The sequence below is a fragment of the Leuciscus leuciscus genome (genome assembly GCF_965113295.1).
Source record: "Leuciscus leuciscus genome assembly, contig: HAP1_SCAFFOLD_812, whole genome shotgun sequence".
Lineage (NCBI taxonomy): Eukaryota > Metazoa > Chordata > Actinopteri > Cypriniformes > Leuciscidae > Leuciscus > Leuciscus leuciscus.
In genome coordinates this window covers 1-20,319 of record NW_028117928.1, presented here as the reverse complement: position 1 = coordinate 20,319, position 20,319 = coordinate 1, and the positions used below count along the sequence as shown (strand labels likewise).

Here is a 20,319-nt window from a genome sequence, read left to right as displayed (position 1 = left end):
AGAGCTAAGGACTGTAGAGCCATTATCCAATGCTCAGAATGTAATAGTGATGTGCACGTGTCCGCCATGCATGCTGGTCCACCTCCGTGGACACCTAAAGACTCTATCCATCTGCCTCAGAGCCACGGCGGGGAGTCCGATTCCCCAAGCTCTGTAACTACAACCAGTTGTACAGAAGTGTGTGGCCAAGGCCTCAAAGGTAAATCCTGCGCTAAGATTTGCTTAGTCAATGTTTACCCCCGCACATCCCCTGGAAAGAAAAGGAGGATGTACGCCATGTTAGATGATCAAAGCAATTCATCCTTAGCCAGGTCTGCCTTCTTTGACATGTTCAATGTAAAGGGTACCATACTACCATACACCATGAAAACATGTGCTGGTTTATCAGAGACTGGTGGTCGCAGAGCGAGTGACTTTGTGATTGAGGATGTAAATGGAAAAGTGTCCATGCTGCTGCCCATACTAACAGAATGTGATCAGATTCCAGATAACAGGGACGAGATTCCAACCTCTGAGGCGGCGACGGCTCACCCTCATCTACAGGCAATTGCTTCGCAGATTCCTCCTCTGGACCCATCAGCAGAAATTCTTCTCCTCCTGGGCAGGGACATCATTCAAGCTCACAAGGTCCGCACTCAGGTGAATGGTCCAAACAGTGCGCCTTATGCTCAACGCCTTGATTTGGGATGGGTAGTTATAGGTGAGGTCTGCCTCTCAGGTGCCCACAAACCCACAGTGAACGCTTGTAAGACAAACATTCTTAGCAACGGCCGCCCTACTTTCCTCAGCCCCTGTGAAAACAAAATATATATCAAAGACAAATACACAGAAAGCTGTCATACACTTAAGACACAAGTGGAATTGGGCAGACACATTTTCCATCAAACAGCAGATGATGACAAAGTGGCACTTTCAGCAGAAGATGCTTTATTCTTGGACATTATGCACAAAGACTTTGCAAAAGATGATGCGAATAATTGGGTAGCTCCTCTCCCATTCCGCACCCCCAGGCAGCGTTTGCCCAACAACAGGGACCAGGCCCTCAGTCGTTTAATGTCGCTCCGCAAAACGTTGAAAAGGAAACCTGAAATGAGGGAGCATTATGTTGAATTTTTGGATAAAATCTTCAGTAAGGGCCACGCCGAACCAGCTCCGGATCTTACTCCAAACCAAGAATGCTGGTATCTCCCTAGCTTTGGAGTTTACCACCATCAAAAGCCAGGGAAAATTAGGGTGGTCTTCGATTCGAGTGCTCAATGCAGTAATGTTTCTCTCAATGACGTGCTACTAAAAGGGCCAGATCTCAATAACACTCTTGTGGGAGTTTTGATGCGTTTCAGGTCTGACCCATACGCAGTCATGGCAGACGTGGAACAAATGTTCCACAACTTTCTAGTCAGAGAAGACCACCGCAACTACCTTCGCTTCTTGTGGTTCAAAAACCATGATCTGGATGGACAAGTGCAGGAATTCAGGATGAGGGTACATGTATTTGGGAACTGCCCCTCCCCTTCAGTGGCTATCTATGGACTGAAACGGTCAGCGATGGAGGGAGAAAGGGAATACGGCAGTGATGCGAGAGGGTTTATTGAGCGTCACTTCTATGTAGATGATGGACTGAAATCATTCTCTTCCGCCGATGAGGCCATTGACATTCTCTGTAGAGCTCAGAAGATGCTGGCTCAGTGTAATATACGCCTGCACAAAATCTCGTCCAACTGTCCTATCATCACAAGTGCCTTTCCAAGTGAGGACCTTGCAACGGACATGCAGGGCCTTGACCTCGGGCAGACTAACCCACCCATGCAGCGCAGCTTAGGTTTGGGCTGGGATCTGTCCACAGACCTGTTCAAATTTCAGGTAACAGTCAATGAAAAGCCCTTCACTAAACGGGGAGTGCTGTCAGTCATTAATAGTGTGTACGACCCGCTTGGTTTTGCTGTCCCAGTCATTGTAGAAGGCAGAACCATACTGAGAGACATTTCCACTGACATTTGCGAATGGGACACCGAACTGCCTAAAGACAAATTAGAACAGTGGCGACAATGGAAAGACTCCCTCAAATATCTTCAACAACTTGAAATCCCCAGAATGTACACCTCAATACCACTATCTGCAGCTCTAACTAAAGAGATCCATGTTTTTTGTGATGCCTCCACTAAGGCAGTGGGCGCTGTTGCTTACCTCAAACTCACAGATAGAGATGGTCACAGTGAAGTGGGTTTCCTTCTCGGCAAAGCTCGGCTTTCCCCAAAACCAGACATCACCATACCTAGGCTTGAACTGTGCGCAGCAGTCCTGGCTGTGGAGGTGGCCGAGTTAGTCCTGGAGGAGCTAGACATCGCTGTCGAACAGGTGAACTTCTACACAGACTCCAAGGTAGTGCTCGGTTACATCTTTAACAAAAAGAGACGCTTTCATGTTTATGTGCATAACCGAGTGGAACGTATCAGGCGCTTCACACAAGCTCACCAATGGCATTACGTGCCCACTCATTTAAATCCTGCTGATCATGCCACACGAGCACTACCCGCTGAGCAGCTCTCTAACTCCACATGGATCAGTGGACCCGCTTTCCTTTCCAGTTCAGGAGAAAGTCAAGCACAGGCGGAGTTGTTTGATCTTGTAGACCCAGAGACTGACAAGGAACTGCGACCTGAGGTCACTACTTGTGCCACCACTCTCTCAGAGGATAGACTTAGTAGTGTCAGATTTGAAAGGTTTTCAAATTGGAATGTACTACTTAAAGCTATATCCAAACTCCAACACATTGCCCAGTCATTCAAGCCGAACATAGAGAGCCCCTGTCATGGCTGGCACAGCTGTAATGAACATTTAGCTGAAAAACAGCTCGACCTAGCAAAGAGCACTATCATTCACACTGTTCAAAGAGAAGTTTATGCAGAGGACATAAGACAACTTGAAAAAGGTCTCCCTCTAAAAAACTCAAGCCCACTTAGCAAGCTAAGCCCTATGGTCGACGATAATGGGATCCTCAGAGTGGGTGGGAGACTAAAACGTGCACAGTTAACATCGGACGAAACAAATCCCATAATCATCCCTGGAAAGCACCACCTTGCCCAGCTCATTATAAAACACTTCCACGAGAAAGTATGTCATCAGGGTAGACATTTTACTGAAGGAGCAGTCAGGTCTGCAGGTTTTTGGATTGTGGGAGGCAAAAGAGCTATAAGCAGAGTGATATTCAACTGCGTCACATGCCGTAAACTAAGGGGTAGACAACAGGAACAGATCATGGCTGAGCTACCAGAGGACAGGTTGTCCACGGACCCTCCGTTCACGCATGTAGGCCTCGATGTGTTTGGCCCCTGGCCTGTCATGGTCAGAAAAACACGTGGGGGGCAGTCGGATGCTAAGCGATGGGCAGTCATATTTACCTGTATGAGCACACGCGCCATTCATATTGAAACAATAGAATCAATGGACACATCATCATTCATCAATGCCCTGCGTCGTTTCTTTGCCATCAGGGGTGCAGTCAAACTTCTTAGATCCGATTGTGGGACGAATTTTGTGAGCGCCTGCAAAGAACTCCAAATAGACAAACAGGGCTGTCACAATGACAAACTTCACAGCTTTCTCAAAGTCTCAGGCTGCAAATGGCATTTTAACCCCCCACATGCATCGCATATGGGTGGCTCCTGGGAGCGCATGATTGGGGTCACACGCAAAATCCTCGATGCAATGCTCCTGGAACATAAAAATGCAAAACTGACTCATGAGATTTTAGTGACATTAATGGCTGAAGTCACTGCTATAGTGAATGCACGTCCGCTCACAGCAGTTTCCACAGATCCAGAAAACCCAGCCATTCTTACCCCTGCCATGCTACTTACACAAAAGGTGGCAACCCCACCAGTCCCTCCAGGTCAGTTTGAAAGCAGGGATCTTTTCAAAGCACAATGGAGACGCGTACAATACCTTGCCGATGTTTTCTGGAGCCGATGGCAAAGGGAATATATCTCAGGACTTCAGAACCGCCGAAAATGGAAAACTGTAAAGCCAAATCTACAAACAGGAGATGTTGTTCTGCTAAAGGAGGCACTTGAACATAGGAACAACTGGCCACTTGGACTCATAACCAAAATCTTCCCAAGCGAGGATGGACTTGTCAGGAAAATAGAGGTTAAGATTTTCCGCAAGGGTGAACTCCGATGCTACGTAAGACCTATAAGTGAGGTTGTATTATTGGTGTCTAAGGACAGTGCTTAGAATCGGGTACTTTGCTATGCTAGTTATGGATGACATTCTACAGATGCCAGGCGGGGAGTGTTCTGTCCCTCTATGTTTCAATAGTATTGCATTAATTATCTAGTGCATTTCTTTATTTTCCCACTAGGGGTCAGTATCTCTTTTAGAGTTTTGGGGTTCTTCTTCTGTTTTACATTGCGTGCACGAGACGGCGCTCAGTGTTGAGGGGGCAGGCAAAAAAGTTTGTCACACGCGGTGAGAATGTCCAGAGGTGTTGATATGCCATAATCTGTAAGTAATTAGTTGTCGATATTGTTCTCATTCTTTAAGAGGTTATTTTAATTCTTACTAACAAAAGTTGTTTGTGATCTAAGTCTAATTAATGTTGCTAGCTTCCATGTGGGTGTATGTGGATGCACAATATCATATATAAGCCTATGTTAGCACTTTTTTCTCACTATCCAGATCGTCAGGTTGTACATACAGGTTATAAATGTAAAATCAGAGGTTTTGGGTTTCAGTGTAGCTTTGAACCAAGGCTTGTTGAGTTTGTTAAAGAGTAAGAGCTGTTATACTTTTGCAGAATAGTGAGAAGATAAATAAATCTACAGTTTTATTCTACAGTTATCAGTAAAAAATGTTGGGATCACAGATATGTTGAACAGTTTTGCATTGCCTATAAACGTGTGCTCTGAAACTGTAATTAGCTGCAGTATATTCTGCTACCACATGGTGGCATACGATACAACCTGAATTATTTGTAAACTGTAATTTTGTGATTCTTATTTTGAATTCTCGTCACTTGCAGTATTAATATTTGCATCTATACAATTTGTTTGTATGTTCACAGTTTTACAAAAAAAAGTCAGAAAAGAGAGAGGTCTTCAGTAAAGACACTTAAGAGGAAAACTGTGTCTTGTCGTTCCTGGAACCACCTTCTTTACTGCATGTTTAGCTCGCTGCATAGGCTGAGTAGACACACACTCAACCGAGGGCAGAAGAAGTCATGTGACTATCGGTTGCGGATAAATCACAGAAAAATATCAGGTTCGGGTGAGTGGCAGGTGGATGATTTATTTTTAACAGCGGATTCGGGTGACGTTACAGCTGATCCGCGCATCTCTGTCTGTAACGTTTGCTGAGAGATCAGAGATCAGGCAGAGAGAAAATCCACTTGCACACACACTTTTAATAACAAAACTCTACATGAATAATCAGGAACATCTGACCCAAAACATGCACAAGAGGAACATAAGGGCGATATATACACAGGAGCAAACAGGCTAAACGAGGAAACGATAAACTACTGGGGAGACTAATCGACACGAAAAAGAGAGAGAGACTCTCTTTTGTTAAACAAACTCTTTTGTTTTTTGGGGAAAAAAAATCTTTCACCCCATTTTTTGGGAGCTTGGGGGTCCCTGATAATATATCCATCATAAAATGTGTCCCCCCCACCCCTGAACCAGATATTGGTTTGTTGCCTCAGGGCAACAATGTGCTACGAGGGTACTAAAACTCAAAGGTTTTCTACATAGGTGGAATAGGGAAAACAAGCAATATGTGCATTATAAAAAGTTTTATTTTGACAAACATCAATCACAAATGGTTTCAACCAATCACAAACATCAACCAATCAACAAAAAATAACTACTACTACTAATTACAACTAACACCCCATAACACCTCATGTATAAATGTTCATATTCATATAAACATTTTCACCAAACAAACACTACACATACTCACTCTCACTCTCTCTCACTCTCTCTCTCTCTCTCTCTCTCTCTCACACACACACTCACACACACACACACACACACACACACACACACACACACACACACACACTCTCTCTCTCTCTCTCTCTCTCTCTCTCTCTCTCTCTCTCTCTCTCTCTCTCTCTCTCTCTCTCTCTCTCTCTCTCTCTCACACACACACACACACACACACACACACACACACACACACACACACACACACACACACACACACACACACACACACACACACACACGTACGTTACTTTGCTGACTGACCCCTAACTGACCCCTGACCTCCTAACTGTCTCTCAAACCTGATTCAGGGATCCACTCTTCCTGACTCTCCTCAAGCTCACTGTCCTCACTCTCAGAAGGAATGACCCTAACCATGTTCCTTTCACCCATAAAATGTTCTTGTGTCCATTTCCTGCAAGTATCAGATCGAAAAACATTGACTATTGATGCGTTCAAGTCATGTCAGAAAGATTGTAATTACGAGTTGAATGCACATGAACGTCACCACAAAGTCGTAATTACGAGTGGGAAGTAATGGCGGAAGAAAATAATTTTCAATCATGATCAATTTAATTCAAAATTTTGACAGTACAATTTAGTTTGTGTACATATTATGAGTACTGTTAATGAAGAAGAGAGATAAAGTTTGTCAGAAAACACTACTCATTTAGCCAGTTTATGAGCTGATAGGCATGAGTGACCAAACTACATTTCCCATCATTCTCTGTGGCAGTATAATAATAACAACAACAACAACAACAATAATAATCAAACATAAATTATGACACATAATGCGCATTCTTTGAGATTTCCGAACTTGTAAAAACAAACTTCCCAGGAGAACTTGAATGCACCATATGGTCCTCCTAACCCTATGATATTGTCTAACTGCACAGTGTTTCCCTGAGGCAACGAACACAGTTTTAGTATATAAATAAAAACAAAATAAATATTTAAACAATCAAACATACTTATTTACACACTGATGCACATGCATATATTTTTTAATATAAAGTTATTTTAACTTAAGTCAAGTCAAGTCAAGTCAAGTATATTTGTATAGCGCTTTTCACAATACAGATTGTATCAAAGCAGCTTCACAGTATTAAAATAAAATAATACAACAAAGTTTGTTTCAAGAGGAATTTATTGATTGATAAAATTAAATTAAATATCCCCAAAATATCCCCAAAAATATTAAACATGTTAAAAAGTGATATTTATCTTACTAATTGGTGGCACTGTGGACCATGTGGCTTTGCTTCATAAAAGGACTGCTCCACCCCCAAACAAAAGGTCACACCCACTTCAGCCCCTCATTTCATTGAACAGACATGTCAGGGGATGTTATATATTTAAAAAAATATATAAAAAAAATTAAAGGGGCGGTGTGAGGTCCAAAAAGGTAGTTTGTTGCCTGAGGGCAACACCATGCCATAGATTAATAATGATCGTTGCGATGGAAGTGAATTAATCAAAAGTAACTTTAGCTGGACAATAACTTTATTCTAGAGCTGTTATAAAGCCAAAACAATCTCTGTTACTTTAATTTCCTATTATCAATGTAAAGCCGCTTTGGAACAATCTACATTGTTAAAAGTTCTATATAAAATGAAGATGACTTGACTTGATTTGACTAGACTCTTTATATGGACGCTATTATGGGCTCCTTCATCAGTGTTCATCTGTGATCTCTATAAGAAGATTATTGTAATTCAGTGTGGACTCATGCCTGTATGGGGATATGTTCAATTATGTATTTTCTTTGATTAATGTTGGTTTGTTTTTTTATTTATATTACAAAGGGGTTAAATACTTTAAAATACAGACGTTAGATGACTCCCCCTCAAATTTTGTGTGACTCCAGTTGTTTTATTATAGCGAGTGTTGCAGCAGGTACAGCCTCCACGACACCCAACCGTAAAAGCTGAAAAAACTGACATATTTATTGCCATTTTCGTTAACGAATAAAAACAAAACAAAAATGTTGGAGGGAGGGACAGTTGGAAAGAGATCCAGTCAGAACTGATGTCCTGTATGTACACATTTGAACTGCAACGTGCTGAACAGGGCTGCCAAATCTCATAACAGGCCATGAACCCGAAACTGAACCGTGTCATTGGAGAAGGGGTATCTGACCATGTGACTGCCTGTCTGAGTTTTCTCGACAACTGGAGGTGTCCGCCTCGTAATTAGGGTTGGGAATTTTAAGAAATTTTCCGGTTCTGATTCCATTAAAATTATAAACGACTAATAAAAAAAGAGTAGTAAGGAAAAAATGCACAATACTCAACTCAAACAATCCATTTTGTGTTAATTTTTTATACTTGTCAAATTACATATTAGTTAGCAATTTTTGCAAAAATAGTTAATTTTTGTGAGGGAAAAATTTCTGCATTCTCTTGGAGAATTTGGGACATCTCCTGGCTTATTGTATCTCCAGCAGTGGAGAATACCCTCTCAGAAGGGGTAGAATAAGCTTGAACGCACATTGAAGATCCAGACAGGTGAAACAGAATATATTTTTTAAATCGGTTTGAATGATTGATTCATAAAGATTTCACTTGTTTAATTACTGAATGAATCCGTGTTTTTGAACCGAGTCTCTTGAATGAATGATTCAAAGACAAATAAATATTTTAAAGCTGCAGTCCTTAACTTTTGGTGCTTTAGTGGTTAATAAACAGAACTACATGTGTCTTGTGGAAGAACTTTGTAGCTGGAGCTACTTCTATCTGTTTATGTCTATGACGAGTCACGCACACTGGGCTACTCTGAGCGGTGCCGACCCGAATATAGAAACGCATTATATAGGTTTACTGTAGTGATTCAGCGTAAGACAAAAACATGGTTTGGAAAATGCATTCATGATGTATTTATTCATTACATTTAGTAAATTTTGAACACAAAGTTACGGACTGCAGCTTTAACAGTCACTTGTCTTTATGAACGTTTTGAAGCATCAGACGCAATACACTAATTATTTGAAGCGACTTTCAAAAGGTGATTTACTCTATTTAGGTTGCTAATGTAGACATCGGTGTCGAACTATAAACTTTTATCTCAGTACTGCTGTGATCATTTGAATATTTGTAACAAAGAAATCTTGATACTGTGTGGTTAAAAAGACTGTGGAAGATAAGCTGTTTCAGATCTATATAGACAACTGGTCTATCTGAGTCAGCGACAGTGCAAACAGATTTGAATGTTCCAGGTGTGATGTTTTCCAAAGTTTTTGTCATTTAGGAAGATCGCTTGGGTGTTTGTCGAGATTTTTTAAAAAGATTAATCGTGCAGCTCTTCTGTCTTATTCTCTCTCTGCAGCGTGAGGTGCTTTTCAGTGCATTACTATATTAATATTAATGAGGTGAGACGTCACTATTAAAGGATAAGCTCCCAGCACTTCACCCACACATCTCACCAGAACCGTTTTCGGAACCAAAACTTAGGAATTCCGCAATTTTCAAAAAACATGACCAGTTCTGGATAAGAACTGATTCTCGGTTCCCAACCCTACTCACAATTGTCTATGCAGGAAAAACCTCCATAAGTCCATAGTCCGTCATGATTTGCATAAAAGGTCAAATGCAAAAGAGAGATGCAAAGAATAGGCAAACTCTTGTGTTTTCTTGTTAACACAATGTGGTATGTCTTGAACTTTGAGGATGTTCACTTTTGTTTTCCTTATACATATGCTATTGGCAGACTATAGATCTGCCAGTACACTGTATCCTGAGCGTTAATGTCAGAAGTCTCATCAGAGCTTATTAGCTGAATCTAGAGCAGTGTCCTGTTCCACAGACATTATCCTGAGACATACAAGGTAACTACCCTCAAATTATTATGGTCCTTAACTTTTGTTAAAACTTGAAAACATAATTGTTAACCCTTTATGGTACGAAGCTGCCATATGGCAAGAATTAATTTCTACTAATTCATTATTTAATACTCATTAATTTATTCTACTAAAAAAATACAATATATTGCACTATGGGAATTAAAAGAGCAGGCCTTAAGGTAACCAATGATGTTCTGTTTTAAGTCACATGACATTTATATGTGCCTCCAAAACTAATGTCTGTTGTCCCTCCCCTGAAAATATAATTAAAAACCATGCTGTGTATTGTAAATAATATAATGATATATACTTAAAATAATTGCGTATATAGTAAAACAATACAAACGATTTAAGTTCAGAAACATTTTGAGTCCCCGTTCTCTTGCCTCACAGTGCTTTGGTCCACTGCCTGCTTTCCGCCTTTACCTCACACACACAAGTCCGGTGGGAGAGAACAAGTTCTTCAGTAGTTGTGGAACTCCAGTAAGTCAGCTGTCAAGGCTATCTTATTAACTTTAATCATCGGATGATGTGATTCTTTTCTCTTTAATACAGATGATGCTCAGTCATTAATAAATTAGTCATGACAAATTTTTTTAATATCTGATCTATTTTTCAATGAGTCCGCTATGTCAGCGATTATGTTACCTAGCTTGTTTGGTAGCTTGTTTTGTATTAAACATCAGTAGCTTGTTGGATAGTAAGTCACCCACTACAATTTACACAGCGATAAGCCTATGTGTGAACTGATATTAGGCTAATATTGTAGATCTACCATTGTTTTGGGATTTGCTCAATATGATGTTAAGTGGCAGATCAGTGGGCTCGTCTGTCCCAGACGAAACCTAAAATACTATGTGGAGGACACAAGATAATTTAATAATTATAATATGACTGCATGGTGAACATATTAACCTAACTCATATTTAAACAACTATCCCTTTGTGTAAGCAACAAGTACAATTTTGGCTGTGTTATTTGTGTCCCCTTCAAAAATTGCTCTTGAGAATTTTTTGGTTTGTTGCACAAAAATTAAATAAATAAAATAAACAAAATTGCACAAAAATAACCCAAATCTTTTCTTATCCCCTTCAGGACTTTCCATCAATCTCACAATGGCTAGCCAAGGTATGAATGTTTCTTAAAAAACAAACAAACATCATTGTGTGTTTGCTTTACAGCCAGTGATTGAGGAAATATAATGGTTGGAATGAATTCTCTCATAGGTACTAAAAAAAGAAAGCGTGATAGTGAATCATCTGACTCGAGCATGGATTCACCACTGACACTAGGCAAGTTAAATCTGAATCTGTCCACCCATAATTTAATTTAGAGACAAAGTAGCTACAGAGCAAATTTAAAGGGGTTATATCAGACTTTTAATTATTTAACTGGAAGCAATCTTCTTTCTTTTTCTGAGACATCTGCCATGTGACTGAACAATGCTATATTATCATTTCTTGCTGTAGAGTGTCATCTCAGTGTCATTCAGTCTGGACATTTCACCATTTCCCTGCCTGTGTTTGTCATCATGTTTACAGATTTAATTTGTCATTTCATTCAGCTGTGTTGCCACAAATCACCTTGTTTGCACAGTGTTTTTAAAGTCCCCCTGTAGTCAATAATTTTATCGCTTAAAACACATATTTTGACCACCAAAGTGACATAATCAAATGTGTTTTTTCCTTTGATTTTTTTTAATTCATGTCTTAAAATAGCTTAAATGTAACTCTACACCCTTGCTTCATTTAGTATACCTGGACCCATGAATATGCTAATTATCCCCGCCTCCACTCACTCACACCTGGGGCTCGTTCTTCGTACGTCGCTCACTCAGTTAGCTGGATTTGATTGTTGGCGATTTGGCATGATCTTGGATTGTTTGGTTCTTCGAAGCTCATCCTGGACTTGCTGTCATAGCAACAGGTCCGTAAACTTAAACCTGCTCGCGAGCAGGCTTATTTCATGTTAACAGGATTAGATTGCGGCTTTTTAAGCGGAGCTGATACGGGAAGTCCAGCGCAGCGCGATAGTGCACTTTCTGAGATGTATATTTTTTCTCGTGACTTGTGAGATTGTCGTTTACATTATTAAATTGTTGGAAACGCACATTTATTTTCGACTTGTCGGAGTCGGGCTTTAACTACAGCACAAATTGTTTACATTGCCCTAAATGGTAAATGGACTGCATTTATATAGCGCTTTCACAGACCTATGGCCACCAAAGCGCTTTACATAGCCTCACATTCACCCATTCACACACCGACGGCGGTGTCAGCCATGCAAGGCGCCATCCAGCTCGTCGGGAGCAGCTGGGGTTAGGTGTCTTCCTCATGGACACCTCGACACTTGGTCAGGTGGAACCGGGGATTGAACCACCAACCTTTCGGTTTGTAGACAATCTACATGAACCACTGAGCCACTGCCGCCCCTAAGATTATTTGCGAGTGGCTCTTTCCTTTACATTATTGGAGATGCGGAGAACTTGATGGAAAGTGCTGTCTGTCGTGTCATTCGGAGTTTACCTGGCGCTTTTAGGTTTAAAAAACAGTTGTTTTTTTTTTGTGGCCTTTCCAAGCCACTGAAGACCCAATGTTATAAAGCAGTTTTTTTTAAATGTCACTCAGGCTTCACTAACGTGATTGGTACCATAGACTATAGCTAGATCATAGACTGCCATCAAGGCCTCAATGAAGGGGATTATGTGAACAGAAAGGGGGTTCACAATGTAAATGTGAAACAAACCAGTTACAATGCAGCTCTAGCCAGGACAAGGGCACACAATGAAATGAACTTTGGCTAACTAAAGGGAAGATTTCGGTGTCTGATAAGTCTGAGGGTTTCACACCTGACAGGGCCTGTGACATTGTTGCATGTGCCATATTACACAACATTGAGAAAAAAATAAAATAAAATAAAAATACCACTTTTCATTAAATGTTTAATAAAAGACAAATATGCTTAGTTCCTTGAGTTTTATTTCAATTGTTCTTTGTAAAGAAAAGCCAGTGTTCAAATGCCTGCAACAAGAGTTAATAAAGGCCTTCTGAAGAGAAAAAAAGCACAGATGGCAGGTTAACAGGTTAGCGAAATGCTCGCGCATTGTGCTAGTGATGTCAGATCATTGTGACAGACAATATTAGAGAATATCAGATATACTGTGAGGATTAAATTATATTAAGCAATATAAACAGCAGGAAAGAGATATACGGAGCTACAAACCCAGTTCACACAGGCAGACACTGCAGTTTTAAGGAGAAAATACTCTGCAATGGTCTTGATTTATGAATTTGCACATGGTTTGTCTTAAAGCATATTAAAAATACCACATAGACATAAACAGCATTAAAAACGTGATTTTTCTCCGGTCTCGTCAGTGTTATGTGAAAGCTACCTTGTGTTTGAGATGCCTGTGTGTTTAATTAAAGAATCCCCAATATTGTACATTTGTACAGAGTGGTGACACCGGGGAAAGTCTATTTCAAACTGTTTCAAAAATTGTGCATTTGTAAAACATCTATAATAGTACAATTAAATATCTGTGATTTATATGTTTCTTGACTGCTTTTGAATGGCTGTCAATGGAGAAATATAAGGTTTGCTTATATACACCTACATTTACATTTACATTTAGTCATTTAGCAGACGCCCTTATCCAAAGCGACTTACAAATTAGACCTATCAACAGGAGCTAACTGGATTATGCTGATCTGTTACATATTGGTTGTCTGAGCACACTGTACATTTTTATAAATAAAATCAAATTTAAACAAATGAAATGTATATAATGTATTTATTTTATTCTGTGATTTCCTTCTTCATCGCACACAGCTATGGAGATCATGAAGAAAGTTAAGAATACCATAAATAGAGTCACTGATAACTTCGATGAAGACATGATTTCTAAGATAAATCAAATGGAGAAAGTCAGCAGGAAGAAGGCAACCATTGGAATTTTTGGAAAATCAGGAGAAGGGAAGAGCTCCCTATTGAATGCAGTCTTGGGGAAAAAGGATCTAGTGGCAACGGGTTGCTTTGGTGCCTGTACAGCGGTTGTTACTCAGTTAGAAGCCAATCTGGAGGACTCAAACTACATAGCAGAGATCGAACTCTTCTCTAAAGAGGTTTCCTATTTTATCTTACCATGCCTTTAGTGAGAGTTCTTTATAAATATGTTCATAAATATAAAATAAATAAATAAAGCCTTATTTTCTATATTGTACCTCTGCAGGAGTGGGAGAAAGAGCTCAAAGATCTTTTCAGTGTTTTGTCAGATGAAAGCGAGGACAGGAATGATGACTTGTTTGACATTGCTGTAGAAAAGATCACTGCGCTGTATGGAGATGATGCAGATAAGAAAACTTTAGAAGAACTCAAGAAAGAGGACAAATTTGCTGAGATTGAAACCCTTTTGTCCATCAGTAAGAGAATCTCAAAAAGTGATGTAAGTTTTTATGAGAGTAAATATGTTTAACATCAAAGGTTTCGTTTACAACATTAAATGTATAATAATACATTCTGAATTCTTGTTTGGCAGTGAAGTTAGCAATTTCTCAACAGGTCTTTGAATTCACCAATGAAGTTGCAAGTTACACACAACACAGCAAGTCAAGTTCCGGTGGCTGGTACTGGCCAATTGTGAAGTGTGTGACGATCAAGATTCCAGATTGTCACGAACTCCTGGAACACATTGCATTTGTTGATATTCCTGGAACTGGAAACTGCAATAAGATAAGAGATGACAAGTGGAAATCTGTAAATGTATTGCTACTTTTCAAATCATTAAAGAAACACACAATCTATTATGCTACTACAACCATGTCATCTAAATCACTATTTCCAATCTTGTAGAAACTGAGAGAGTGCTCTTTTCTTTGGATTGTAAGTGATATCAATCGTGCAATCACTGACAAAGACCCCTGGGGGATTTTAAAGCACTGTACTAAAGAATTGGGACCAGAAGGAGAATGCAAACGCATTAAATTCATCTGTACAAAGACTGATGAGATCAATCCAGCAGCCTATGTGAGGTATTTTGTTAAAATTATACATACGAAGTGAAGGGGAAGTCTCTTATTCTAAGCCTTATATTAATAACATACAGCACCTCTTAATACAGCATGTTTTAATCTTGTACGGTGAAAAGTATCAAAAATAAAAAAGTGACTTATTTCCTTTGAACATTTATTTTTAGATCTGCAAGGCTTACTGCAGACCAACTCACAAGAGACAAGGTTTGGAAAATGTAAAAATGTTATTGCATACATTTGTTCCAAGTAAATTTGCTGGTCAGTGAGATCTTTCATATCGTTGTAACTGCAATTAAATTCATTTACTGAGAGGAATATCTGCTATACATTATAGTGCATAATCAACCACTAAATCAGAATCCACAATACGCCTATATTAAACATATAAACTCATATATTGGTGTTTTTAATCATTCTTCAGGATCTGGAAAAAGTATGCATACTTCATAGAAATGAACATGCCAAGATGAGGATCAAAGCGAAGTTTGAAAACTCTGATATTAAGGTTTTTGTGTTTCCTAATTCTCTTTATTGTTATCAGTATTTTGAATGATTTCTACTCGCATGCAAGTTTCTTTACTACATATATTTAAATATTTTCTTTTTCTTACCTTTTTTAAATTTATTTATTTTAGAAAATAGTCAGCACTGACAGTGATTTTCTAGTTTTTACTGTAAGCTCCAAAGCATTCTTTGACCCTAAATTAAATCTGGAGCCTAGTGAAACAGGTAAAGCATACCTATGACCATTTTACCACATTATTCATGACAAAAATACATGTTTGTTTGATTAATCTAAAGTTAAATACATCACATTAATCCAATTGTGTTTTTGGAAATGGTATATACCTGTAGAAATCCCCAAACTGCGGGATGATCTGAGGATTGTTAACAAGAACATTACCAGAGAACTGACCAGAGTTTATGTCAATGAAGCAAAGGGAGTTTTGTCCTTGAGCCAAAGTGTCCGGCCGGACACAAACAAGGAAACGGTATGAGTCAGAATTGCTGATATTTCACATGCATGTCTACAGAAAGCTGCCATTATACATTATTCTGTAATTCACTGCTGTTAAATGGATGTTTTAGGTTAAAATGACAGACAAAGTCTGCATGGAAATGGAGGAAAGCCTAATGAAGGCACTAAATGAACTGGACATTCGTTTTGACACCATTTATAGTGTTCTGGATCAGTGTCTCTCAAGGGGAGTGGAAAAATCAGTCAAATCATGTGATGCTTCCATAATAGCAATGATAAAACATGTGAGTGTGATTCAAGGGTTATGTGAATAATCAGTCAAAATTTGTTTGCCTATTTAAAACTGGTACTTTTTTGTGCTTTCACTCAGAATGAAGTATCTTATCAAATCCTTCGAGCTTTGTGCAGGAATGGTGGGTGCTGTTTTTCGAAAGGGAGGAAGGATCTCCTAGACCTAAACAAGGCATTGTATAAAAACCTGCATGAATGTCTTGAAGAAGATTTTAAACACATTTTTCCGTAAGCGCTGATTCATCATTTCATTTCTAGTCCCCCTTTGTTCAGTTTATAATAAAATGAAAAGAAAATAATCTACAATGTGACTTGGGATGTTTAAGGCATCAGCATGATCAGTTATGAGTGCATATAATTAATAAGAGGCTGTTGACATTATGTTAACAATTAACATTAAATTGGAGCTTGATTAATTATTGTAAACATGAACCAATTACAGATTGCATTTCGAGCAGTAAACCAGCAAATGACTCTGTTGCCCAGAAAAATAAAGATTGGGTTTAGTGGCAATGCCAGATTAATTTGAGGCCAAATGTTTTGTGAAGTAAACTTCCTTATGTTTGTCTCCTACGACGTCCAGGCAGGAACAAAAATATGATTGGGCTTGTACTGTCTTTCCCTCTATCAATGGGTCTCTCATGACAGCCACATGCACTCTACAGAAAACAGAAATGATTTGTTTCATCTCCCAAATCCCCACTGTGTCTTCTGGTCCAAGTCTTTTGTTCATTTGTCACATGACAGCTGCATAGGTTATATAGAAAACAGAAATTAGTTCATATTTCAAATTTTATACAGTTTTAGGTTTTATTTTTGCCCTTACAGCTACACAATGCATAATCCTTTAAACTATCTATATGATGAAGGGGGAAATTTAATTTCAACTTTTTATTAACAACTTTTACATTTCGTTCAGAAAATATCATAAAATATGAAAGCTCTCTCATATTATTGAATAGATTGTGGATAAATTGTAATGTATTTTTCCCTCATAATGCATCCCCTTGTTGTTTGGTTTATGTCCAGTCTATTGTTTGGCTGCTTTGTGACGATTTCCTAATTCAGAATATGAGTTTGAGTAAGTTGGCATGTTCTGCGAATTTGGTTATTGAAAATGTAACATTTTAATTGAACTCTTCCTACATGAATGACATGATTTGAATTAAGATTAGTTAATTTTTCTAAACGATATTCAAAGATCCATGTCAGTAAAACAATCCAAAATTACATCACTGTTTCCTTTATTTCATTATTATATATATTTCATTATTTCTCAGGGGTTACAACAATATTCTGTAAATGTTTTGAAACATTTCTTTTCTCTTGGCTTCAGTGTGAATGGACAAACAGGGAAGTCAGTGCAGGAACAGATTGACAAGTTCAGTATCATCCAGACTGACTTTGCCTATTTCAGATCTTCCACATTAAATCACATTCAGAAATACATCAAAACAGAGGTGAGTTCAGTTGTCTGTAATCTGGGCATTTTCCTCTGTGCCTACTGCCTATCTTTACTTTCATTGAAAAATATATGTGAATTCTGTTTCCATCCTACAATTAAACAGGCTGTTTTTATAAACTAGTTTGTGTTGAAATGTACAAACTGTTAATGTACTAAAGTAAGCAGGGTCCTTGATATAAAAAACGCTTCAGCCTCTTGATGTTTTAAGATTTTTCTGACTTATTTTTGGCTTTTCCCCTTTTTTGAAAGGAAACTAAACTGAAGGCATCGCTCAACAGAGAAGTTATTGATAAAAAGAAGGACATCTACTTATCAATCCAAACAACTATTGAGAATGAAATGGCGTCTTGCTATGAACGTAAGATAACATTAAGGCCTGGTTTCATAGACAGGGTTTAGATTAAGCCAGGATTAGACCTTAGTTAAAGGGATAGTTCACTTTAAAATGAAAATTCTGTCATCATATACTCACCCTCATGTTGTTTCAATCCTTTATGAATTTCTTTCTTCTGCTGAACAGAAAGGAAGATATTTAGAAGAATACCAGTAACCAGACAGTTTCTGGTCCCATTGACTTCCATAGTAGGAAAAAATATATACTATGGAAGTCAATGGGACCAGAAACTGTCTGGTTGCCTTTAAAACATTACTGGTGTGAGATAAAACAATTGCACTAACAGCTCAAACATGCATTTTAATTGAGACTGTTTAAGCATTGCCTGTAAAACAGGGCATTACAGTTTTAATTAAACACTTAGTATTTGTATACATTTTTATTTAAAAACAATTATTCTAAACACTAGCTCTTTTTATGTAAAGTAAAAAGGAGGAATTAAAATAATCACTATAAGAAACAAAACCATGAATGAAAAGTAACTGAAAAAACAAAACAAACAAAAAAAACGATGTGATCAGTACAGTAACTTCGTCAAGATCTGTTTTCATAATTTAAGCATTTAAAGACCAGCTGATTATGATGTGAGTTGCAATATATGAGTTGTCACTTACTGTATGGTATCCCAAGTGTAACCTGACTAATTCTGTGAACTCAAACAATTAGGCGACACAAAATGCACTTGATGGCAATGAATGAATGCATTTTTTTCACAGAAAGATAAAAGCCACTTGAATTTCATCAACAGTATTTTCTTTCTAATGATTCAGTCAGACCAGTAGCTTTTACTGTACTTGCCATCATTTTCACTACTATTTTCACAACTATGTTCACTAGTTTTATTTTAAACACATTTCTTTGTTCTGATGTGTCCCCATGAGAAAGACAATGAGTGAATACTGAGTGTTGCTGATTTTAGAAGCTGCAGCAATAGGAGGAGCCGGAGCCGTGAAGAAAATGCGAGATCTGTTAATAAACACAGTCGAAAAGAAAAAACAAGACATGTTCAACAAGGCAAAAAATGAAGCGCTTAAAAGGTTCAATGACTTAAAGGTATTAATCTCACAATCATTAAGACAAACGTGTTAATTTGTACAATGACTAATCTGAAACTTATCTTGTTCTTTGTGAAGCTCTACATAAAGGATGCTCTTGAATCAGGACTGAAGAAATCAATAAAACTCGCACTGTCCCAAACCAGCAAAATCACATTGATGGGTAAGAGAGAATGCCATATTACACCATAGAAACTAGTAAATAAATATATAGTGATTATTCCCAATGATGGCCTCATCTCAATCATCACAAGCACTCAGAAATGTTCATGTAAAATTAACAGCATCCTGTATTATGGTTTTCTAGACGTCTCCAGAGAGACTGAACAGCTGGAGAGCCTGACAGAGTAATAAAAAGCCCAAGAGAAATGGTTAATTTAACAGAAGAAACATTCATTTTCCAACAAATGTTAACTTTTTATTTCTTTTAGTTTTACTCAAATTTATTTGTCTGTGTTGGTATATTTGTTTGGTGAAAGATTTATCTTAAGTTCTCTAACAGAAGAAACACATTAGTTTTACAACAAAAGTTATCTTTTTATGTTATTTTTATTTATTTTTGGTGTACTCACAATTATTTGTTTGTGTTTGTATATTTTTCAATATGTTTGTTTGGTGGGAGTAACTAATCAAAATTTTTGGTTTATTTTAGGTGACAATGTATGATACACAAATAATACTGTATTGATTTATCACAACTGTTTTACAGCAAGAAACGGAAACGACATTCAAAGCTTGATGTAGCTGTCCCATTTTCAATAACCTTTATTGGTGATACATATAGATAGAAACAGACATTTCTAAAACATATATGTAGTAGTATCAAAGCAACATCTGTTGTTTCTTTACGCGGTAAATGTAAATAATGTAGTTTTATTCTTATCTCATGTACATCTTTTTTTCCTTTTAGCACGAAAGTAAGTGCATATCATACATTTTTAAATGTGACAAATGTACAAAAAAGTTTTGACCAAAAAATTGTACAAAAAAATGTAAAAATAAATTTTTCAATTTAACATGTTTAAATTTAGTGTGTTTGCAAATAGTTAGAAACACTCATCTGAATAGGATCAGGAAGTCTGAAACATTCACTGTAAAAAATGAATCATGGGTCTTGTAACTTTCATTAAAATTTAGGTGATAATTAAAAATGTTGTGTATATTTTATTTTAAAAAATTGTGGTTCAGTGTTATATAGAAAATATTGAGAATAAAACCAAGAGATACATTTTCCTAATCTTTTTAAGGAAACATCAGTTTTGAGGCTTGAATTGAGG

General features: G+C 37.9%; 1 protein-coding gene across 1 annotated transcript; it reads left to right on the top strand.

Annotated features, from left to right (window-relative positions):
- Positions 1 to 9,648: 9,648 nt before the first annotated feature.
- LOC309491991 (nuclear GTPase SLIP-GC-like) lies at positions 9,649 to 20,053 on the top strand. Its single transcript, XM_082191015.1, has 18 exons — positions 9,649 to 9,813; positions 10,222 to 10,311; positions 10,924 to 10,956; positions 13,660 to 13,952; positions 14,060 to 14,272; positions 14,389 to 14,583; positions 14,680 to 14,858; positions 15,023 to 15,062; positions 15,280 to 15,363; positions 15,494 to 15,587; positions 15,714 to 15,850; positions 15,948 to 16,121; positions 16,208 to 16,356; positions 17,465 to 17,588; positions 17,843 to 17,951; positions 18,907 to 19,040; positions 19,121 to 19,205; positions 19,350 to 20,053. The coding sequence occupies exons 3-18, from the start codon at positions 10,944 to 10,946 to the stop codon at positions 19,391 to 19,393; spliced, it is 2,067 nt and encodes a 688-aa protein (XP_082047141.1). The 5' UTR covers positions 9,649 to 9,813; positions 10,222 to 10,311; positions 10,924 to 10,943; the 3' UTR covers positions 19,394 to 20,053.
- Positions 20,054 to 20,319: the final 266 nt, after the last annotated feature.